Here is a 25,003-nt window from a genome sequence, read left to right on the forward strand (position 1 = left end):
TCAACTGCAGAAAATGTTTAAAGAAAAACACCTAATGCCATAGTGAACAATTCGTCTACACAAGTCCTTTGAAAGTTAAAGAAGGGACTGTGCACACCGGCAGGAAAGGCTGTATTGGTGCCACAGTCAGGACTTAGCGTCGATATGATGCATGACCCGGATCCACCCTCAGGGCAACATGATGCTGCGTGCCACACCACACGGCGTGCGGCATCACAGCGCTCACCTGGCACTGCGTTGACACGATGCAGTGCCGAAAGAGGCACTGTAAAGCCGTGGCACCACAGCTATCGTACCCTTTGCAGGGCGCAAAAAGGAGTCGCTTTTTGCTGCTCCTTTTTGTGCCCTGCAAAGGCCAAATCAGGGCCATATCGTGTGGTTACCACAGCCCTAATCTGGCTGTAAAAGGAGTGGCTGGAGACCGCCTCTGCACAGCCCCAAAATTATACAAAAGGACCAGTATGCTCCCATTGTTTTCAAGTGGACTTGTGTAGGATGGACTCTTGTATGCCTTAAAGAAAAGGCATGGAATGAATGGAGGCAAATTAAAAATATTTTGTGTTTTCCTGTGCCATGCAGCATTCATTTTTCACTTCATTTACAGTACTCCTTTCCAAAAGCATTTACTACAAACCTGATTTACTAAAAAGGCATTTTCATACTCATGGCAGCTTCCTCTGCATTCTTTTTCCAACTTAAACATTTGATAATAAAATGCATTGAATTCTAGAAGTGCTTTTCTCATAAATATCCCTGTAATACTTTTCTCCTCCCCAAAGAACAGCATGAGTTGTGCATTGTGTTCCCGATGACACAAAGACACTTTCCCTTTCTGTCTGTCTCTTTTCTTTCTCTCTTTCTCAACAGGTCATGGGTTATAGGTGCTATAGCTCTGCTCTGCCTGCTAGGACTGACCTGGGCCTTTGGACTTATGTATATTAATGAAAGCACAGTCATCATGGCATACCTCTTCACCATTTTCAATTCTCTACAGGGAATGTTTATATTTATTTTCCACTGTGTTCTTCAGAAAAAGGTAAGATTGGGGAAGAAAAGGAAGATAGCTATTTGGTTATCTAGCAAGTACATTGAAACTTTACTGACAACATTTGCATTTGTTGGTGTCACAGCTGGACTGTGAGCCAGTTCACATAAACAATAGTATGCCATATGTAACATAACCAGTAGCCATTTTTAAAGGTGCATATTTTGAGAGAATATGCATTCAAGAATGCATATTTTCAGAGAGAAAATACCACTAAAATCACATAGGATTTAAATGTTCATTTAAATATAATTTCTGTGCAGAATTTTGAAATATAAAAATGTATGCATAAATTATTGCATAAACTGGAATAGACTTATGAATAACATCATGCAAAAGTAATACGCACCAAAAAGAACCTAATTTATCCACCTCTACTTTGTATAGGTAGTTTGCATTTTTTTCAGTTCTTTCTTGATGGCGTGCATTTAATAAGAAATCATACGCATGGGTTATAAATATAAAATTGCCAGATATAACCAATAAACGGTAAGAATGCATTATTCATCAGTAACCAAATATCAGGTTTTGTTAATAAATACTGCAATCCGATTTCTTAGGTACGTAAAGAATACGGGAAATGCCTGCGTACACATTGCTGTAGTGGGAAAAGTACAGAGAGCTCCATTGGCTCAGGAAAAACATCTGGGTCACGAACTCCTGGACGATACTCCACAGGGTCACAGGTAAAGAGTACCGCATAGTTTGAGGGGGATTGAGCAACATGGGCCCAAATAATTTTTGCCATTATAGCTCTGTTCAGTATCTGAGTACCTGGCTCTGTTTATATGGTTGTCAAGGTTGTATCCGCACTGCTTTTGATGTTAAGAGATGGGCAGGACTGTACGTTATGAACAATCCAATACTTTCACTAAAAATGACAACCCCATGGTAGTTTTCCCCCCACCTCCCCCAGTGTATTTGCCCCATGTCACATCATCACCACACCAAGGCCAGAATTCTTTTGGTGACGTTTGTTGATGTTATACCAGTACAGTTGGCCCTCCTTATTCTTCAGCTATTCACAGCTTGAAAATATTAACATACATATATATTTTCCCCAAAAAAGTAAACCCATGAAAGGAATGTTCAACAACTCTTCACACAATGTGCCCACCACCACAAAAAAATGCAATTTTCCAGTATCAGAGCACACGTTAGTGGCCTGGAAAGGCCAAGTGGCACCCAGGTGGCATCCGGCTGCAGATCTACAGCTGAGACAAAAGAGCAGACATTGTGTTCCTGGATCTCCAGAATGTACTAGCATAGTAGCAGGAGAGGGATGTATTTTCTCCCTTCCTAGGTATAAGGGTTCTCTGGATCCTCCTCCTACTTTGCTGGATGGGATCCCTTGAGAACACCTTCCGTATCTAATTGATTCTGACTTCCACCACCTGTTGATTTGAGACTTCTCTGTTTAGCAACACAACAGGACATTGCTGGGATTCCATTTGCGCTCTGATAATGAGAGGACTCCTCGTTGTCACACACACATCCTGTCACAATCGGTCTGGGAAGAACTGGAAGTTAGAATCACACTGGCTATGACTTTATCCTGTACCTTAGGAAAGAGAAAAAAAGATATGCATTATCTCTCTCTCACACACACAAACACACACAATCTCAGTTGGCCTGGGAACAGCTGGAAGCTAGAACCACGTTGACTGTGATGTTATCCTGTGATCTAGGGGAAAAAAGTTAGACTACACTGCATGTTAGCTATATTGTCAAGTCAGGCATGTGGGAAAATACCACTTTTAGCCTCCCACCCGCCCTCTGCAACAGGAACAGTCAACCACCATATTGGAACTTCCCGACATACGTTGAATATCAAACTCAAAGTCTTAGTGGGGCATGCTCCAGCAGAGCAGTTTCTTGTTAGCTGACTTATGGCTGAAGTGATGAAAGGATGACCCAGAAGTGAGAGACAGAAGGAACATAAGCAAAGCAGCTTCCTGATCTAGAATCATAGAGTTGGAAGAAACCGCAAGGCCATCCAGTCCAACCCCCTTCTGCCATGCAGGAAATCTCAATGAAAGCATCCAGCCTCTGTTTAGAGACCTCCAAGGAGGGAGACTCCTCCACACTCCAAGGGGGTGTGTTCCACTGTCGTACAGCCATTACTGTCAGGAAATTCCTCCTAATGTTGACGTGGAATCTCTTTTCCTGTAGCTTGCATCCATTGTTCTGGGTCCTGTTCTCTGGAGCAGCAGAAAACAAGCTTGTTCCCTCCTCAGTATGACATCCCTTCAAATATTTAAACAGGGCTATCATATCACCTCTTAACCTTCTCTTCTCTAGGCTAAACATCCCCAGCTCCTTAAGTCGTTCCTCATAGGCCATGGTTTTCAGACCTTTCGCCATTTTAGTTGCCCTCCTTTGGACACCCTCCAGTTTTTCAACATCCTTTTTAAATTGTGGTTCCCAGAACTGGACACAGTATTCCAGGTCGGGCCTGACCAAAGCAGAATAGAGTGGCACTATTACTTCCCTTGATCTAGACCAGGGGTCGGCAACCTATGGCCCGCGGGCCGGATCCGGCCTGGCGAGGCCTTGGGACTAGCCCCAGCCCGATCCTGCCACCGATTGCCGCCCCCGCCGCAGCTTCCACGCCGCTCTGGGTGCCATTTTGAGTTCGGCCCCCCAGTTGTCTGAGGGACAGCAACCCGGCCCCCGGCTCAAAAAAGTTGCCTACCCCTGATCTAGACACTATACTTCTGTTGATGCAGCCTAAAATTGCATTGACCTTTTTCACTGCTGCATCACACTGTTGAAGATCTGAACTGAAATCTCCAGACCGCATATTTCTCTGTTCTCTCCTTACACAATTTAGAAGTTAAATTCTGATCATATCTTCAGGACCTGTCATTCTGATGAGTGTTAGAATCTGCATGAAGCTTATATGCCTTTGAGAAAGAGATTAATCAAAATCCATTTGTAAATCTTTCACTCTTTGGACTCATCACTTACTCCTAATATAGGACTTTATCACACGTGGTGGGGTTTGCAGCTGAGATCCGCAGTCACTCCTGTTATAGTAATGCAAAGTGTGATGTTTTTTCACACCAGATCCAGAGTCACTCCTCTCTCGCAATGCGAGTTGAGGTAAAAACATGATGTTTTACCATACCTGGCTGCCTTTCTGTTGTCCTTCTGAAGTGAGGGGCAAGTGAAGTCAGTTTGATTCCAAGCAAGTCACGTGATGCGGATTCAAGCAAAGGGGAGTGAGAGCACATTGTATTACCACACCAGAGGGCTCAACGATTTGAATCGCCCCCATGAGGAGAAGGGGTTGGAGGCAGGGCTCCCTCCTCCTCCCTCCTGGGGCGCGGGTGACGGGGACCCCTGGAAGGAAAGGACTGGGAGGGCTGCCTCCTCCTCCTCCCTCCCTCCCTTCCTGGGGATGATGGGCATCATCCCTGGGAAGGAAGGGACTGGGGGGATGCCTCCTCCCTCCCTCCCTCCCTTCCCACGGGTGCCAGGCACCCACGGGAAGGAAGGGACGGGGGCTGCCTCCTCCTCCTCCTGGGGCGCTTGCGGTGGAGTACCAGAGCAGTAGCAAAGCTGCATTCCAGACCAATCTGCAGTGCAATCGAAGGGAGCCTGGAAGCGAATTCTGTGAAGTCACTTTTTTACTGGTTTTACCAAAATCAGAGGTCACTTTGGAATCATTGCTGAAGCACCTCACAATGAGCTTCCATAGAAATCAATGGTGTCTGATAACACGGTCATTTTACGACCTGAAACCGCATCATTGGAAGTGCAGTCACTTCAGAAGTGACTCTGAAGTGACCCAGAAAACCACCCAAAAGCTCCGTGTGATATACTCCATATTGTTTCTCTATGACAGCCTGGAATCGGTGTGCTGTCCTCCCTCTTTTTGTTCTTTGTTAGGGACTAAAGGCATGATGGCCTCCTGCCTGTAAGTCTGCATTTATATGGAGGACTCTAGAGTTGACTATTTTAGTCACCTAAGTTCTCAAGGATGCAAACAACAGTAGTGTCTAGCAAGCAGATGAACACAAACATTCTCTCTTAACCTATCAAGGAAGCGTATTTAGGGGCAGCCATGTTGGCCATGCAGCAAAATGCAACAAAATTCAAAATCCCCAACAAAACAGTGATACCTTTATGGAGACAACTAAAAACACAAAATACCTCATGCAAGCTTCCGAAGCTTTCTTGGCTTCTTCATCAGGTGAAGATGTTAAAAAATCATACAGGAGAAGAGAAGTGATGGTGTTAGAACCACAGGCCTACATCTTGTCTGAGATATTTGTTGTCATTTAAGAAGGCCTAGAAGGGTATCCATGCAGGCAGACGCCACTTTCCTTCTTGGCTGTGCAGAGACTGGGGATAATAGGCAGTAATAGATAAGCAACAAAATTTCACGCCATTTGCAGCTGCAGTGTAACTTCCATTGAGATCCAGACCAAGATCAAAAGCTTGGATGATGTATTTTATGCTATTTAGTTGTCCCAATAAAGTATCACTCTTTTGTGGATTTTGGATTACCCCTCAAGAATCTCTTAAATTGTCAAATCTGAAGTACATTTTAATAACAGGAGAAGGAATATGCAGCTTTATATCATTTTAAAGTTTATCAAGTAAACAGAGTTGCCACTCCTATAAGAACTGGAAGATCGTCACAGGCATTTCCAGTCTATGTACATCATTGTTCATAGATATTATAGACCTTTCATTTCATAAGAAAAATCATTCATACTTATAAGGAACATAGTACTTGTAGAAGATACATTCTCTTCTTATAAGGAACATGATATGTGTCATACATTTCAATGGCAAGAAACACCAACTTATACAATACTGGAAGACTACAACTTGTATTTCCTCTGTTCAGGTTTCTAGTTTCTTACACAATATAGGTCAGATACTTTTCAACTGAGGCTGCAACCACACTGCAGATGTAATCCATATTGATACCACTTTAACTGTCATTGCTGAGTGCTGTGGAAATTCTGGTTTTGTGAGATATCTAGTCTTCCCTGACATAGAGTTCTGGTGCCACAAACAAATTACAAATCCCAGGATACCATGGGATGAGGCCATGACAGATAAAGTGGTGTCAAACTGCATTAATTCTGCAATGTGGCAGCAGCCTAGATCATTTAAATACATGTAGTACCTGTAGTACATTTATATGCCTTGCATTCATTCAGAATAGCTACTGTTTGAGTGTAAAACTCTTCCTGTTATACCGGCATGCTTTACAAATATAATCATCCTCAGGTGCATCCTGAGGATTGCGGTCAGCACACAGCATTGGCTTGGTTGCAGCCAAGTGGGCAGACTGGTCATTAGCTAATCCCTAATAGGATTCCTTGCATTTGTTTATCTCTTCTCTCATGGAACTAGTTGCAATACACCTCAAAACATGCAAATTTGAGGTGCTCAAAATGAAAATTCTGGCTTTCTGTCCATGTTTTCCTATATGCCAGTTCTTCCTAATTAGTATCTGTATATTACAGGTATGAGCCATGCTTAATTTTATTATGTATGCTAAATTGTGAGCATGCATTTTATCATGAGCATACATTTTATTACATATGCTCAACTGCATATACAAACTCTTATTTATTGGGGGGAGGGTGTTGGCTCCACACCCAGAATAAGCTTCCATTCTGTTGCTTATATCAACATTTTATATTCTCCTGCAACAAAAAGGCAGACAGTACCTTTTAAACTTACAAATTAAAACATATAGAGCAAAAGGTGCCAAAATAATTGATAAAGTCCCCATTCCTTGATTATTTTCTGGGTTCTGCCCCTTGTAGGTCTCTGTCCCAATGCTATCTGCTGAGGGGATTTTGGTAATGCATTCTCAAATTTTGATACCATGTTTGAGTTGCATTCTTTTTATTCCAGTCCTGGGCAATGAGCGGGATACTACTACTACTACTACTACTAATAATAATAATAATAATAATTACTATCAGCAAGGGAAGGAAGGGTGCATATTACTTCTAGAGCACATGTAAATACAGTCAACCCTTTGTTTTGATGGATTGCTTATCCAGAGATTCAACCATCCATGTCTTGAAAATATTGAAAATATATATACATTAGAAAAAGCAAACCTTGATTTTGCCATTTTGCATAAGGGACACAATTTTAACTATCCTATTGTATTTAATGAGGCTTGAGCAACTATGGATTTTGGTATCCACAGTGGATCCTGGAACCAACCCCAGCAGATACCAAGGGCCCACTGTAAATCCATGCATGTTAACTCATAGGCCCAGCATGAAAAGATACTTGGTTCATTTCAAACTGTTTATATTATATTGAACGTTGTTTTTCTAGAATATCTTTAAGCAACCACTTTGAAAGCTGTGCAGGTAAACCTGTGGCTCAGTAAAAGAACATACCATACAATAAATGGAGAATTTTGTGTAATAATTGGATAAAGATGGGAAGAATGCATATAATAATCTCTGGTTTTCTGATGTGGTTTTCTGTTATGAGTATGCAGAAATAGCTCTGTTCTAACCTCTGAAATGTTGGCAGTTGTGCGATTATTTATCCCCATCATATCTGTGAGCTGAGCTCCTGCCTTCATGTGCTGCTGTGTGTTCCTGCCGTCCACCTGCTCTCCACCAATATTTAATCAGCCAGCCTTCTGCTTAAATTGGAATCTGCCCACCTCTTTCTAGTACCATACTTCTGCAACACTGTGGAGGTTTTCTTCCAAAATCCTACCTTAAGCATTATTTGCTCTATTATATGGAGCAGTCCCAGAATTTATTATTTATTTATCGGGTGAGATTTAGTGTTCTTTTCAGTAAGGCACAGATCAGATTCTGGAAAATTATTCAAAATAAGTAACAGAAATTATTTTACTCAGTGTTTTGCAAAGTGTAACTGTAAACAATTTGTTCTGTTAATGATTATTTGTACTAAGCCCCCATGTCATTGCTGTTGTGGTTGCAGCCCCGACCCACCAGTAACTGGGACTTGTGCCCTATTAACACATCAACATTGAAGCTAGATTTCTGTGGTAGCAACCCCAACCACCGTGTGGTCACCTCTTGGAGAGGAGCCGCTATTTAACAGAGGGGAGGATCAGATGTTGGTGTTGTGTGTGTCCCTTCAAGTAATTTCCAACTTATGGCAACTCTAAGGCGAACCCATCGTGATTTTTGGTTTTGTTTTGGGTTTTGGCCAGAGTTGTTCAGAATGGGTTTGCTTTTGTCTTTCTCTGAGGCTGAGAGAGTGTGGCTTGTTACTCAGTTATCTTCCATGGCTCAGCAGGGATTTAAATAGTGGTCTCCCACACTTCTAGTCCAGCACTCAAGCCACTACAACATGCCAGCCCTACAACATGCCGGCTGTCCGTAATAAAAGGGAGCAACAGTTACTTCTTTTGACTGTCTGTCAGAATATTGTGCATTTTTAATATTTTAATATGGGGTTGCTGCCTGCCTACAAAAGAGCACATGTTTTCAAAGGGTCAGGGGAGGTGTAAGGAATCAGAGAGCGGCCACGGCCGTCATGGAGAGCAAAAGGAGATGTCCAGCATGGAGACAGCCATGTTGCCGCAGGAGAAGGGAACCTAACAGGGTGATGGTTGCTCCCAAACCATCCTCACCTCCAAATAGCAGGAGAGTCTTGGTGGCTGTCCCACTGGGTTGAAAGATCAATGCCAGATAAGTGAAGGGGGAAACAACAGCTAGATTCTGGAGGAGCATGCTGACCTGGCTCGTCTGATGGAAATCTGGCTGGGTAAAGTGCGGTGGGACGGAGAGTGGTTACTCTTTCTCAGCCTTGGCAGAGTACTCTTTGTAGCAGTGGAGGAGATGCTGAGAGGCAGCCAGCCCTAGGGTTGGCATCACCTGGTGTGATAATTCATACACACATACAGTTGATCTCTTCCCATACCAGACCCTAGAGGATCCTTAGTAATGTTTTTGTACTAATGTTCCGCAGGGGCAAGCACCAGGCTCCTTTTACGCACTGTGGCCATGATGTCAGAGCCCCACACTGCTGCATCCACACCTCCTTCTAAATCTTCACATCCATTGCAGAGGAACAACCCAGAATTATACCATGATCGATGATTTCAAAAACTGCTAAGAGGTCCAGAATGGCTAGAGAAACACCTAACACAGGTTGTCCATCGAAACAAAGCTGATTCCATTTCATTACCAGCGGGCCACAAACCAAGTGGAAATGGATCTAGATAATCTATCTCCTGGAGTTGAGAGGCCACCATGCACTCCAGGATGCTGCCTCAAAATGGAGTCCTGCCAGTAGTGATCCAGTGCCAGAGGTTTCAGGCAGAAATTTTTGAACAGGATGCTCACAATGGCCTACTTTCAGCTTGATGGAAACTTCTCTTATTGCAAAGATACCTTCATCTTTCCTTTTACTCAGTCAGTCATTTTCCCACTCTGACCACTTTTATAAGCCAGGAATGGAAAGGATCTACATCTTACCTCACATCTTTGGGATATACAAACTTGTGTAAACTGTTTACAGCGTGCTGTGTATATATCTTCCATTCATAGACCAAAATGTAGTAAGTTCTTGACACATTGAACTTCTTTGCTGGACAGTTCTGAGCAGATGCAATGCTGGCTGAGAAAAAATGCCTTTTTTGTTTGTTTGTTTGTTTTGCTGCCAGCACCAGCACAAAGTAGGCATTCCTGACAGCTCTAACCTGAATTCAGACTCATTCTAACTTTTCTACTGCCATTGCTTTGCTTGTTTTATCCCCAGCCACTCCTTAAAGAAGTAGTTTGGCTCTACTCCATGGGAGAGGATGTGCATCTGTATGTGTGCCTTCAAGTTGCCTGTCGATCTATGGTGACCAAATGAATTTCACTGCATCTTTTTATGCGGGGAATATTCAAAGATGGGTTTGCAAGTTCCATCCTCTGAAATATAGCTTACAGCACCTGGTACCCATTGGTGGTACCCCATCCAAGTACTAATCAGAGCTGACCCTACTTAGCTTCCTAGATCAGATAGATCTAGTGCCTTTGGAGATTTAGGCCTTATATGGAAGAGGATGCACAGGAGTAATTATACCCCCTCCCTTGGTTATTTCTTCCAACTAGAGCTTTGACAGAATCACCTGCTGAAAAAACAACAACAAAAATCCTGAAGAGTAATCAGAAGACCCAGATCCATGAGGATTCTTTCTCAAATCACCTCAAATGAGCCCCCACGACTGCAGATGCTCCAGGTTCCTGTGAGATTAAACCCCATCAGGTAATGATCTGCCCATGATAACAGCACTACAGAGAGTTCCCACATCCAAAGACCACCACCAGCCTCCCCAGACAGAAAACCAGGTTTGGAGTGTGTCCTGCAACATGAATGACAAGCCTGTGGCCATTATGGTGGACATGAAATCCTGGCCTCCCTTGACAGGGTAGTCTCAGCACGGATTTTGAATTTTCCCAACACAACAAGCCGAGGGGACTTCAGCAACACCGAGAATTTCTCTGCTAGGAAGGGACTGTGAGCAACCAAGTAGAAGATACACCAGCAGAATCCCTATTCAGTCCCAAATACCTAAGTTCAGAGATACAATTCAAACCTGGCAGCCTGTGAGAAAGGGCACTTGGGGACAAGATGGAGCTGCAACAGACTACTCTACCTCCACCACATCGTCTCCCAAGTCTTGCATAGCGCTGCACAGAGAAGCCTGGTGTGCAAAGCTGAGAGAGATTTCATAGAATCATGGAGTTGGAAGAGACCACAAGGGCCATCCAGTCCAATCCCCACCATGCAGGAACTCACAATTAAGCCTCTGTTTAAAAAACCTCCAAAGGAGAGACTGTGCCACACTCCAAAGGAGTGTGTTCCACCCTTGAACAGGTCTTATTGTCAGGAGGTTCTTCCTAATGTTGAAGTGGAGTCTCTTCTTCTGTGGTTTGAATCTGTCTCTGGAACAGCAGAAAACAAGCTTGCTCCAACCTCAATATGACATCCCTTCAAATACTTAAACAGGGCTATCATATCACCTCTTAACCTTTTCTTCTCCAGGATAAACAGTTCCCTAGGTCTCTCCTATAGGGCTTAATGGTTTCCAGACCTTTCCTCCATCTTCATCCAACCAGGCCTCTGTAATATAAACCAGATTTGTAATCACTGCTGTGTAAAATACTTTCTCCTGCTATTTTTTTAAAAATTACACATGTAAATCACCACTCATGAAAAGCACACAGGCAACGTAAAATCATTTTTCTTTACTAAACTTTTAACAATTCCTCACATATATCATCTGTATTTCATTCCATCCTAAAATATAAAGTAAAATTCTATGATGCATGATTTTCCAGTATTCAGTACCAGTTTAGCCATCCAAGCAATACTGTTCTCCCTTATCCTGACAAATGAACTGGACATTCCAGGGGTTCTTTTGATCAGTTCACAAGATTGCAAATCTCAAACATGCACATATTCACAAGAATCACTGCACTGAAGATCCTAGAAAGTTTAACATATTGCTCTTAAATTGTTTTTTTTTTTTTTTGGGTTAATAACCTCCTTCCAAAATAGTCATACATGGGCTTTCTTAGCAATTTTGTACCTAATTCAAGTATTAAGTTAATGTCATTGCTTAAACTATTATTATTATTTTTAAAAATGAACAGAGAATATTTATTTTAAAATATTGTTGAAGTTATGAGCTATTACTTTCTAATAAAATACCAGGATTTCAACCAGGATGAGGTACACAAATTCCAACTATATGATTATTGAAAGCTGTTCCAACACTTCTAATAGTTTTATTGAACTGGTTTAATATTCTCTCATGCCATATATGAATCACTCACTGTGTTTCTTAAATAGAAACATTACTTCAATGAGCTAAACATGTGCACACATATGCAGTATCATATGACTCAACATCTGAATATGATCATTGTATTACTAGACATGCGGAGTAAATTCCGTGCTGAAAAAGTATGATTGTTATGTAAGCCATTGTTTGATAAATCATGTCAGTCAGTACACACATACACACACACGTAGACGTGCCCCAAAACTTAGAAATAATCATTATGATCTTTGCATAGGAGACCAGAATACTTTTTAAGAGGAGTACTTTTGCAAGTAGCACACAATTGTTGCAACAACAAAAAAAAATGGATAATGCTGCACTAGTAATTGGCCTCCGAAAACCAAACAAATCTCGCTGCTGTTGAATACCGAGGATCTGGGTGAAGAGAAGCCGGAGAAGGACTGAGAAAACTCTGGCAAGATATTTCTTGCAAAGCAGCAACTTTTAAAAAATGTTTTTCATTAAGTATATATCTATTCATACAAACAAACCAAATACTTGGCATGTACATACATGAACAAACTGACAACTACATCTATACCTAACATACAGACATTCCATTTAACAATTACAAACATTCACTATTGAGATGCAACCTTTTTGTAACCTAGATAAAATACATTTCCCCCTTCCTAATCTTACTCTTGCTCTTTTTATGTTCCATCATAAAATCAAAGAATCATAGAGTTAGAAGAGACCACAAGGGTCATCCAATCCAGCCCCCTACTGTGCAGGAAACCAAAATCAAAGGATACCTGACAGATGGCCATCCAGCTTCTGTTTAAAAACCTCCAAAGAAGGAGACTCCACCACACTCTGATGGAGTGTATTCCACTGTCGAACAGCTCTCACTGTCAGGAATGTTGAGGTGGGATCTCTTTCCCTGCAGTTTGCATCCATTGCTCCTTGTCCTATTTTCTGCAGCAGCAGAAAATATACTTGCTCCATCCTTAGTATGACACCCCTTCAAATACCTAAACAGGGCTATCATATCACTTCATAGCCATCTCTTCTCCAGGCTAAACATGCCCAGCTCCTAAAGTCTTTCCTCATAGGGTATGGGTTCCAGACCCTTCATCATTTTTGCTGCCTTCCTTTGGACATGCTCCAGCTTCTCAACATCCTTTTTGAATTGTGGTGCCCAGAACTGGACACAGTATTTCAGGTGAGGCCTGACCAAAGTAGAATAGAGTGGCACTATTACTTACCTTGATTTAGACACTATACTTCTGTTGATGCAACCTAAAATAGCATTGACCTTTTTAGCTGCTGCATCACACTGTTGACTCATGCTCAACTTCTGATCTATTTGGATTCATAGATCCCTTTCACACGTAGTCTCCTTAAACCAGATGTCGCCCATTCTGTATCTATGCATTTCATCCCCCCCCCCCCCCCAAGTACAGTACCTTACATTTCTCTGTGTTGAATTTCATTTTGTTAGCTTTGGCCCAGCTTTCTAATCTATTAAGGTCATTTAGAATTTTGATCCTGTCCTCTGGGGTATTAGCTACTCCTCCTAATTTGGTGTCATCTGCAAATTTGATATGTATGCCCCCAATTCTGTCATCCAAGTCATTGATAAAGATATTGAATAGCACTGGGCCCAGGACAGAACCCAGTAGCACCCCATTGGTCACTTCTCTCCAAAATGAAGAGGATCTATTGCTGAGCACCCTTTGGATTCAGTCAGTCAACCAATTACTAACCCATCTAACAGTTATATTGTCGGGCCCACATTTTACTATCTTGTTTGCAAGAATATCATGGGGGACTGTGAAAAGCCTTACTGAAATCAAGATGTGCTATGTCTACTGCATTCCCTTCATCTACCAAGCTGGTAATTTGAGAGAGAGAGAGAGAGAGAAATGATTAGTCTGGCATGACTTGTTTTTGAGAAACCCATCTTGACTTCTTGTGATTATGGCATTCCCTTCTAAATGTTCACAGACTTTCTGTTTAATGAACTGCTCTAGAAGCTTTCCTGGTATTGATGTCAGATTAACTGTACGATAATTGTTTTGATCCTCTTTCCCCCCCCATTTGAAGATTAACCTTTCTCTAAACTCTGTCTATATTCCTGTTTTCTAACTCTGAAACAGTTGTATACTTCTTATTTTACAGATTCAACAATTATAATTTCAATTAAGTAATTCTGTTAATTAGTCATCTATATTACAGCTAAAGACCATGATTAATTTTCAGTACAGCTTCCCCCCAATCCTTATTTCATATTGCTTTTTCCTTTTTTCCCCTTTTTGCCTCCCCCTCTTTGCAATCTAGTCTTTAAACCCTTCTATCGCCTATCACCCCCATTTCTGAGATCGATCCTCTGATAGCCATGTCTAGTCTTTTTCAAATTTTTCTAAATTTCCTTCTGAAAGAAGTCTTGTTAATTTGTCCATTTCTGCTAAATCATAAATCTTCTTGATCCATTCTTATATTTCTGTTTCTTCCTTCCAGTGTCTAGCATAGGTCATTCTAGCTGCAGTAATTAGATGAAATAACACCCTACCATATAATTTTTCAATTTTAGTATCTGTAATAGTCAGTAAGTACATTTCTGGAGTGAATGCTATAGCTTTCTTAAATATATCTCTTATTATATTATGTATTTCTAACCAGAATTTCTTCACCTTCTTATAAGAGCACCATACATAATAAAAAATACACTTTTCTTTAGAACATTTCCAACATTTGTTGTCAGCTCCATAAATTTTTGCCAATCTATCTGGTGTTAGATACTGTCTATACAACATTTTATAATAGTTTTCTTTGATATCTTGGCTTCCTGTATATTACAATATTTTATACAGGTGATTCTTCCCATTTGATTTGATGTCATGTTTTCTTATAATTATTTTTATATAAGTTTGCATTATTAGCAGTTAAATCTATTCCCAGATATCTTACTTTTTTACATATTTCAAAACTGATCTCTCTATCAATTTCTCTTCTTTCTCTTGTGATATATTTTTGTCAACATTTTGGTTTTTCCCTCATTAATTGTCAGTCCAAATATTATTATTTTTTTCAAATTCTTTTAGGGGTGAAACAAACAGCCCTTGAGGGACAGCTTGACACCGCTCCTTTGCACGCTGGGTTGGAACTGTGGTAACTACATGCCACGGTCCCAACCTGGCTTTTCTACCACCACCATGGTTTTGTGGCACTCTTGGATGTAGTTTCATTTTGTTAGCTTTGGCCCAGCTTTCTAGTATATTCAGGTCATTTTGAATTTTGATCCAGTTCTCTGGAGTATTAGCTATTCTTCCTAATTTGATGTCATCTGCAAATTTAATTAGTATGCAACCAATTCTGTCATCCAAATCATTGATAAAGATGTTGAATAGCACTGGGCCCAGGACGGAGCCCTGTGGGACCCCACTGGTCAGTTCTCTCCAGGATGAAAAGGTGCCATTGTTGAGCACCCTTTGGGTTCGGCCGGTCAACCAATTACAAATCCATGTAACGGTGATTTTGTCTAGCCCACATTCTACAAGCTTGTTTGCAAGAATGTCATGGGAAACCTTGTCAAAGGCCTTACTGAAATCAAGATATACTGTATCCACAGCATTCCCTTTCATCTACCAAGCTGGTAATTTTATCAAAGAAAGAAATCAAATTTGTCTGGCATGACTTGTTTCCCTGAAACCCATGTTGACTTTTTGTGATTGTGGCATTGCTTTCTAGATGTTTACAGACTCTCTGTTTAATGATCTGCTCTAGAATCTTTCCTGGTGTTGATGTCAGACTAACTGGACGATAATTGTTGAGATCCTCCTTTTTCCCCTTTTTGAAGATGGGGACAATGTTTGCCCTTCTCCAGTCTGCTGGGACTTCTCCTGTTCTCCAGGAGTTCTCAAAGTTTATTGCGAATGGCTCCAATATTACATTTGCCAGTTCTTTTAATACTGTTGGATGTAATTCATCTGGTCCTGGAGACTTAAATTCATTTAGATTAACAAGGTATTCCTGTACTATCTCTTTACTTATTCTGTACTGAAATTCCCCTATTCTGTCCTCTGCTCCATTATCCTCAGGTTGAGCACCCTTTTCCTTTTCTGAGAACACTGAGGTAAAGAAGGTGTTGAGTAATTCTGCCTTTTCTCTGTCCCCTAGTAGCATTTTGCCATCTTCTCCACGCAGTGGCCCTACCATTTCCTTCTTCCTTTTCCTACGGATATATCCAAAAAAGCCCTTTTTATTGTTCTTAACCTCTCTAGCAAGCCTGAGTTCATTCTGCGCTTTAGCTTTTCCAACTTTGCCCCTACACATGTCTGCTATTTCTTTGAATTCCTTTTTCATGATTTCCCCCTTTTTCCATTTCTTATACATGTTCTGTTTAAAGCTTAGCTCAGTTGAAAGTTTCTTAGTCATCCATCCTACCAAGAGCCCCGTAATCCCTTCTGATGTTCTGAAGGCTGTGTCTTGCAGTATCATTGGTTCCCACATGGACCAAAAGGAAGGGGTATTGGTCAGTAGGCTTGACCAGTCTTGTCAGCCTCTCTGTCACATCACAGATCTTTGCCCCCGGGAGACAACACACCTCTCAAGACATCTTGTCAGGCCTACAAATCACTGCTTCTGTACCCCTCAGCAAGGAGTCCCCCACTACGACCACATGCCTCCTCCGAGGCTTAGCAGTGACTGTTCCCTCGGGTGGGACTCTCAGGCTCCCTTGCTCTGTCCCTGAAGTCTGTCCATGCTGCTCATCTTCGTCCTCCTTGGTAAGGGAAAGAGCTTCGGATCAATTCTCTAGCTGCAAGCTCCCAAAACAATCCCTTCTTGGCCTACTTCTCTGTGTGACATTCCTCCAGCTGTCTGCCTCCTGTGTATGTGAAGTGACTTCCTCCGCCCCAGCATCTTCCTCTGTGTGGTACTCATCCAAGATCGTTAGTTCTGTTCTGTCCAGGAAATCCTCTTGCTCCCTAACATGCTGAAGTGTAGCTACTCTGGACTCCAGCTGCTGTACTTTCTCCTCCAAGAGTGCTATCAACTTGCACTTGGTGCATGTGAAGTTCTCCACTTCTTTAGGCAAGAAGAGAAACATCCCACAAGAGTTGCATGTGACTGCAGCAATTCCCTCAGTGTCTATACTGCGAAATCTTTAGTAATGACTGAAACAGGACTGTGGGCTTCCTCCTCAAAAATTCCTCTGGTAAACACCAACGTTAAGGCCCCTGATGACCTGGCCTTTTCACCAGTCTCTGACAGCGAGCTCAATCTGCTGGGAATATAACATTATAGGAATGTCCCGGCTGCTAGCTTGTACTTAATGGCAAGGTTCTGACTCAAGGTTTGCTTGTCACCTGCTTCCTCTGCTGTAGATTTCTTTGGATCAAAAAAAAAATTGTGCACCATTAGCTCCTTCTCTCTTTCTCCTCTCTGTGGCAGGAACTGGTCTGAAATATATGTATATATAATGATATATATTCCTTACCCAATTTTTCCCCAATAGCCTCACATTCTTTTCTCTTATGTGCGTCTCCTGAAGACACACTACAGTTATCCCTACATATTTGCTGATTTGATTATTCATGGATTTGATTAATAGGCTCTCTCTAGGAATATCTAGGCCCTCCAGTGCAACCCTATGGTCAACTTTAACTAAAAGTTGCACTGAAAGACCTAGAGATTCCTAGAGAGGATACACTACTAGGCATTTGTGGTCAGTGTCTCTCAGACGTTGGCCACAGAGTTGCCCTAGAGGACCTAGAGATTCCTAGAGAGGTGTCCTATCAGTAAAAACATGGTGTTTTTGTTATTTGCGGTTTTTCTATATTCACGGGGGTCTTGTGCCCCTAACCCTAGCAAATGTGGAGGGACAACTGTATATGTTATTTGCTTTTATTCAAATAATGAAATGTTTTCCTTCCTTTCTGTGAAATATTGAAACCTTTTATATTCCAAGAAAGCATATTCAGATTCATTTAAAGACTTTATCTATCCTTCTCTACTTTCATTTACCAAACATAAACTTCTTTAAGACTTAGGGGCAAAACAGACTTCCCCTTTGCGCTGATGTTCGGGCAGCTTCAGAGCGCTGCATTTTGATGCTGCACGCTCTGAAGCTGCTTGAAAGCCCACTTTACGCTGCCCAGCTTCCCACAAATGGGCTGGCTTCTGGGTGCTCCAGCGGCATGGCCAGCCCCCTTTTACTTGGCCCCCGGCAGTGAGGTTAGCTTCTGGGATTTCAGGTGCAAGTATTTTGGGTTGATATTTTAAATTTTTAGGGCTGGTGAAAAAAATCCAGATATTCTGTGACACCCTATTTTTGTTGCAGGTGGAGATGTTGTCCCTTTTGCTATTCTAGTATTATGGCAACATCATTACTTGCAACATGTAATCTCCAAGTATCTGGAGAAGAGCATCTCAAGTAAAATGAAGCATCTTACAGCCTAATACACTTGAAAAGTTTAAGTGCTTTGCAGTATTACTAATGTGGACAAAAGCAAGCAATGGCAGTCCAAAAAGAAGGAGTGTCAAGGGGGGAAAGAGGGGAGGCATTACTGAGCAGCCATTCCAAAGGCTTGCAGTTTTGCACCAAAACAGACAGATACAGACCAGAAAGTTTTGCCCATAATTCCAAGTATGTTCCTCATATATCAATAGATAGAGAGATACATATTTCTTAACAATTTAATCTTAATTGGCCATAAGCATTTTATAGTCCGTTTCCACATGCAAATCCAAGAAAACCAGAATTTTATAATAAAATATTATACCATACGTGTTTCTGAAATGGTAAACCATATCAGTTAATTTCCTAGTCTGATATGGAAAAGAAAATTGACCCAGGACAGTATATGTGTTTATTGTATCTTTGATATCTTCGCATAACCAAATTTGATTTTAATAAATGTGGTATTTCATATTGCATACTGCATTTTCTTCATATTGTCAAGGAATCCAACTTTCAGTCTGAATTAACATTTAAACCATGTATTATTGCAGTGAGTTGTGATTCAGCTAGGCTTCTAAATTCATCCCACCCTTTGTGCACACTCTTTATAATTAAGTTGTAGGCAACACTGTACACTTTGTGACCTCTTAAACAATGCATCACAATATGAGTTTGCAAGAGCACGTTAAACAATTAATTTCTGCATATGTCCGCTTCACATGGAATAGAAGGCTAGATTATAAGTTTTACAGGTAACATCAAATGGGGTGTGTGTGTGTGTGTGTGTGTGTGTGTGTCCCAGAGCATCTCAAAGGTAAAGGTAAAAGTAGTCACTTGACATGAATGTCTAGTCGTAACCAGCTGTAGGGGGAGTGCTCATCTCCGTTTCTAAGCCGAAGAGCCAGCATTGTCTGAGGACTGTTGTGGCCAGCATGACTGCACCGAATGCTGTTACTTTCCCACTTAAGTGGTACCTATCTATCTACTTGCATTTGCATGATTTTGAACTGATAGCCAGAAGCTGGGACTAGTGACAGGAGCAACACTCGGGCCTCGAACTACCAGCCTTCTGATCTTCTGATCATCAGCCAGAGCACCTAACAGATAATTAAATCAAACTTACAAAATAAATAATACAACTACTGGGTCAGCTTGACCATGGCAAACCTCCTCTGAACAACTCTTGCCAAGTAATAGGTTTACCTTAGGGCTGCCACAATAATTTAGAAATGACTTGAAGGCACACAACAACAACAACAACAACAACCAAACAAACAGAAGGGCAGGGGTGGGGGGGATGAAGTACATGGGAGACCAGCTACTCTTCTCTCCCTGAAGGAGGCCACAGAGAGAGGCATGGCAAGTGGGAAATGGAGAGTCTCTTTGGGCCCCAGGCCCACCACTTCTATCCTTCAGAAGCCAGAACCGTGTTTTTCTGGGGTTTGGTTTCTTGTTGTTTGGGGGGATTGTTGGGCATTTTGAGTACCAGTGAAGCCTGTTCTCTAGATTATGGGGGAGAAGAGGGGTCTCGGATCCTCCTCAGGCCCCTCTGCTCCTGAGGGTCTGCTCAGAGTTCACCCTCTTCTCCTTCCTTTTCCCCTTCCCTTTCTCCAGAGCCGCATTCGCAGGATGTGGAACGACACTGTTCGAAAGCAGTCCGAGTCGTCCTTCATCACTGGTGATATAAACAGTTCAGCATCACTCAACAGAGGTAATTATGAACTTTTCAAACATGTGTGACTGTTGCAATGATTAAGGTGTTTAAATGGCAATGCCCGGTTGGCTTTGAAATGTGCTGTACCGTGTTCTCTTGCATGAACATGTACTAAAAGGAAAATAATGCATGCTGCAATACTCTTCAGCAACTAAAAAGGTTTTCTTCTTTTTTTAAAAAAAATGCTTATATTTTTACCTCCCATTTGCACAAGTGATGGTGCTGAGGGCAGAAAGATAGATGTAGTCATTTGTGAGTGCCAGTTGTGAATCTTCCTTGCCATCAATGAAACAGGCAGCTGCAGAGAGAGAGACTGGCTGCTGGCCATTATGGTTCCTTGGAGAGTGGAACAGGACTGAAGGCCTTATGGGAGTGAAAGGCTGTTGCTGCTGCTGCATAAAGCAGATCTTTCAGTATCCAAAATGGGTGTCTGACTCACAATCCAGAGCTTTGCGGGAAATCTGTTTAAAATGTGAAGTAACTAATGAACGGACTCAGTGAAGTTTAAAACTGAGTTTGGAAACAAAGATTTTCAATAACCTGGGAAAAGGAAATTCTGAATCCAGTTCCAAGTTGGAAGGCTGTGATATAATCCTCTCCCATGAGCCATCATTCTTCTTTCAACCCCTTTTATTCTTTCTGCCATTTCCTTTTCCGTCTTGCTTCAGCAAGTCTTCTTCCCTCACTCTTCTTAGGCCTTGCCTTTTGGGGTCAAAAGCCCCATCTTCAACCAATGCTGCCCTTTTGCACAACACACAGCAACCTCTGGCAAAATACTGTGGGCTTTCCTCATTAACCCCACCTTGTCCTGGAATTAGCAAAGTTGTGGGTTAGCTTATGCAAACACTTGGATCAGGCCCGAATCATGCCAGGGGGCTGATTGCCCACCAAGGCCCGCGCCATTCCCACACAGAGAAAGAAGAAGACCTGCCTCTGGAGACCCCCACCATGGGGTCAGGACCCCTTTTCCGCTCTCTTCTCACTGTTACATGGGTGAGACCACCCTCAGGAGAAGCAGCGGCATGTGGGGCAGCTTCTCCGTGGAGCTCTTGGGGATGGGTCAGCCAGGCCAATGTAGTATTGACCTGGCTGACTTGCACCAACAATGCTGGGCAGAGTGTGGGCCAGTGCATAATGCTCCTGAGTGACCTGGATATCTGACTGGCCCTTGGACTCTTGGCTGGGGGCTATGGCTCCATTCTGTGAGCAGCCAGAAACTTCTCTATGGGCCCTGAACCTGAAAGTGTGCTCTGAATCCCTTCTAAATTTGCAGTGGCTGTTATTCCAAAGATGCTTATTTCTTCCTTGGAACTAAAGCAGGTTATTTTTGACTGAAAGATACCCAAATTCCTATCCTTTCGGAATTAAAAATAATAATAAATTACAATTCTCTCTTGTGTTAAATAGCCATATTATGTGCAAAGCAATTACATGTATGCTAAATTTACTGGATTACTGTGGTTGATTTCTTTGGGGCTACAATTTACTCTGATCAAAGACAGGTAAGGGAAGGTGTAGAATTTCTCTGAGATTTATTTAAACATCTCTGGAGAGCACCGAAAACACCATTATTGAAATGGTGTTATTTGAAAATTATTTGTGTTTTGATAATATTTGGACCTTGATTTGGTGAGTTCTCAAAGCTCTGTTAATATCTGATCGATCAAACTATCCCAGAAATGACCTGTGATTGTCATACTTCACTACTGTGTGCATTGGAGCCTCTTTATTTGCTTAGTGTAAAATACTGCAACAGGAAAATAGGAAATGTTGGAACTGCAATTCCTTCTCTCCCCACCATTTCTTCAGCAAGATGGATACCTAACTCACCCACCCACATACACACATACCCACACCATGCATCTTGTTATTTACTTTTCTAGACCTTTTGCAGCCTGATAGACAATTAATATCACCCATCATGATTTCATCTTTCCCTCTGATAAGTGATTATGGCCCTGCTAATACCAGCATTTTGTTCACTTTTCCCAGTGATAATTCCCTTTTGCCCACCACTTGTTTTCACAGTGGCGTGGCAGTAGGCTTGCCATATCCTGGGAACTGGCCCGCTTTCTGGGAGGCGGGCACAGTCCCGTCCCGCTCTCCTTCAGTTCCCGGGTGGCTGGCCGGCTCCAGGCTCCCAGCCCTGCTGCTGAGCTGAGGAAGCACAGCAGGACTGGAGCTGGCAGGGCTCTGCCGGTCTGCCCTGCCCCCTGTTGGCCAGCCCTCAAGGAGCATGCAGGACCCGCCTCTGCTCCTTTATTTGGGCCTGTGCGTGGGTGCGCAGCAAGCCGGCGAGGGCCGAGAGTGAGGAGGAGCAGGCTGGGCTGGCAGCAGTAGCCACCAAGTAGGACACGGGGGGATGGGGCAGGAGGAAAGGGCCCTTATTCCTGGCACCCCATGGCACCCCATGGGGCCATTTTCAGCCTTTTTGGCCTCTGGGTCGGCCATGGGCGGGGAAGAAAAGGGCCCTTTCCTGGCGCCCCATGGTGCCATTTTCAGCCTTTTTGGCCACTGAGGAGAGGCGGGGGGGATTGCTAAGAATGCCTGGAAGTGGGACAATGGGACATGTAGTTTGCAATGGCACAAGGGACTGCCTGTACTGTTTCAAATTCCATAAGAATGCTTGGAAGTGTGGGACATGTAGTTTGTAATGGCACAAGGGACTGCCTGTCCTGATTCAAATGCTAAGAATGCTTGGAGGTGTGGGACATGTAGTTTGCAATGGCACAAGGGACCGCCTGTTCTGTTTCAAATGCTAAGAATTCTTGGAAGTGAGGGACATGTAGTTTGCAATGGCACAAGAGACTGTCTGTCCTGTTTCAAATGCTAAGAATGCTTGGAAGTGTGGGACATGTAGTTTGCAATGGCAAAAGGGACTGCTTGTCCTGTTTCAAATGCTAAGAATGCTAGGAAGTGTGGGACATGTAGTTTGCAATGGCAAAAGGGACTGCTTGTACTGTTTCAAATGCTAAGAATGCTTGGAAGTGTGGGACATGTAGTTTGCACCATTAGCTCCTTCTCTCTTTCTCCTCTCTGTGGTAGGAACTGGTCTGAAATATATGTATATATGATGATATATATTCCTTACCCAATGTTGAAGGTGAGAGCTGCAGTTCCGTCAGGTAGATCCAAAAGATCATAGTGCTCTGGTTTGTACATTAATTTGGCAAGGGCAAATGAAGTTGGTTTATATAAAATATGAACCTAACAAATTTATCTTCCATCACCATGTGCGTGCAGATGGGAAAGATGCCTTGAGGTATAACACCTCATTTGATTTTGTAATACTTGGGGAAAGGCTTGCTGTGTTCTTAATTTTGGACTGTAAATTTTCAAAGGTGTTTGAGGACAGTGTTTAATTTCTAAAATGACAAATACAGGGAAAGTGGTGGTGAGAGGGGAAGCATTGCTATCTGCCCTATAAGCTCTTGCTGGTGTGTGTGTGTGTGTGTGTGTTAAAGAAGGAGCTGGGAGAGGAGTGAAGAGATGAGAGGAGAGTTTGTAGCACTTGCTGAAATGTTCAGAGGCATTTTTAATTTATTCCTGTGGGTGAGTGGTGGAAGCCAGGGAGCTATTACATGCTCAGTAGTCAACAAAGAAGCTAGATAAGAGATCTCTGGCTGCAAGTGGTGTCAACCTGGATTATTTCTGTAGTGCAGATGGGTTCCTGAACCTGTTTGTTCTGTTCTGGAGGAGGTCCTGGGCCAGCAGCAGAGGCTGAGTTTTGGAACACTGCTTCTCAGTGTCCACTGACTTTGCTCCTCTCATCTTTGACTCCAATACAGCTCACAAGATTTAGACAACTCATGGCTACAGGAAAATAATTTGCATAAATGTTCTTACACATGATCTTCTTTCTGTTTCCCATTAATAGTAATAAGCTCCCCAGATGTTGTGCCAAGTCCCCTCCCTCCCTAACAGCAGTGGCACCCCTTCTGAAGCCCCATTTAAAAATATGGAACCCAGGTAGACAAAATTCATTTCCCTCTCTATATATGAAAATGCCGTGAATGCATATATAAATATGTTGTTCACATTTACTGCAGTTACGTTTTGTTTCAATGAGAAGAGGACATTATTTGACATATAGTGTTAAAATACATGTATGCATGTCTTGAACAAAAAAGCATGCTACTTTCTCCATGTATATTGCCTTTAGATAAACCAACACTCTTCCTTTGTGCACACAAAAACCCTTTAAGAGCTTATTGTGATAGCCAGTTCATTGCTAAATAACAATATAGAAGTTAGTCATTTAAGAGTCAATTCTGTAGTATCCTATTTAATGAGGAAATCCTTTTTAAAGTATTGTCTTCAGTCAAATTGCCACTCTTGACTTTATATTCGTCTGAAGTCAGTAACAATCCTACTTAGGTGTTCTTGTGATAAGGAAGAACACAAATCATTTTGTATCCATTTAACCATTGAAAATGGCCTCTCGGCACTACAACTGTTCCCACTATAATGCAAAGTACTACACATAAATTGAGATAAATACACTGAATAATATACTTAAGAATATATTGAAGGGCTGCCAAAAACTACCCACATTACTTGAGATTGATTATAGAACCTGAAATAACTCTTGATGTCAATCTGAATTAAAATGTCTGTTGAATCAAAATGCCTCCCTCAAGGTATAAACATAAAAGTTGTACGTGGGTTTTTTTGGCAGTAATCATGCAAGATATTTCACAAACTACTTGGGACATACCTGAAAATCTTTTACAAAACCCACATAAATCGAGGGTGCAGGGAACAACAGTTTCATCCTGTTGTGGCTTCCAAGGAGTTGCATTCTTAGCCCCACTGGCTTTACAGGTTTCATGCAGCAAGGTGGAAACAGCAATAAGAGATATTGGAAAGAGTAAATCACCAGGAACATATGATATTACAATAAAATTGCTACAATCCACACAGACAAATCAATTCTAGTAATAAATAAAATATGCCAACACATATGGAAAACAAAACAATGCCCAACAGGCTGGAAACAATCTATAAACATCCAAATCCACA

General features: G+C 42.1%; 1 protein-coding gene across 26 annotated transcripts in view; it reads left to right on the forward strand.

Moving 5' to 3' along the window:
* Nucleotides 1-25,003, forward strand: part of ADGRL3 (adhesion G protein-coupled receptor L3) — a 495,567-nt gene that overhangs the window by 432,494 nt on the left and 38,070 nt on the right. For all 26 annotated transcript variants that reach the window (XM_089489004.1, XM_089489005.1, XM_089489003.1 and 23 more), the window contains 3 exons: nucleotides 868-1,036; nucleotides 1,606-1,731; nucleotides 19,882-19,978. In XM_089489004.1, the coding sequence (XP_089345130.1) occupies nucleotides 868-1,036; nucleotides 1,606-1,731; nucleotides 19,882-19,978 (392 nt within the window). The remainder of the gene's footprint in view (nucleotides 1-867; nucleotides 1,037-1,605; nucleotides 1,732-19,881; nucleotides 19,979-25,003) is intronic.

This window comes from Sceloporus occidentalis, unplaced genomic scaffold (assembly GCF_023333645.1).
Source record: "Sceloporus occidentalis isolate IW3139 unplaced genomic scaffold, rSceOcc1.0.p SCAF_1, whole genome shotgun sequence".
NCBI lineage: Eukaryota > Metazoa > Chordata > Lepidosauria > Squamata > Phrynosomatidae > Sceloporus > Sceloporus occidentalis.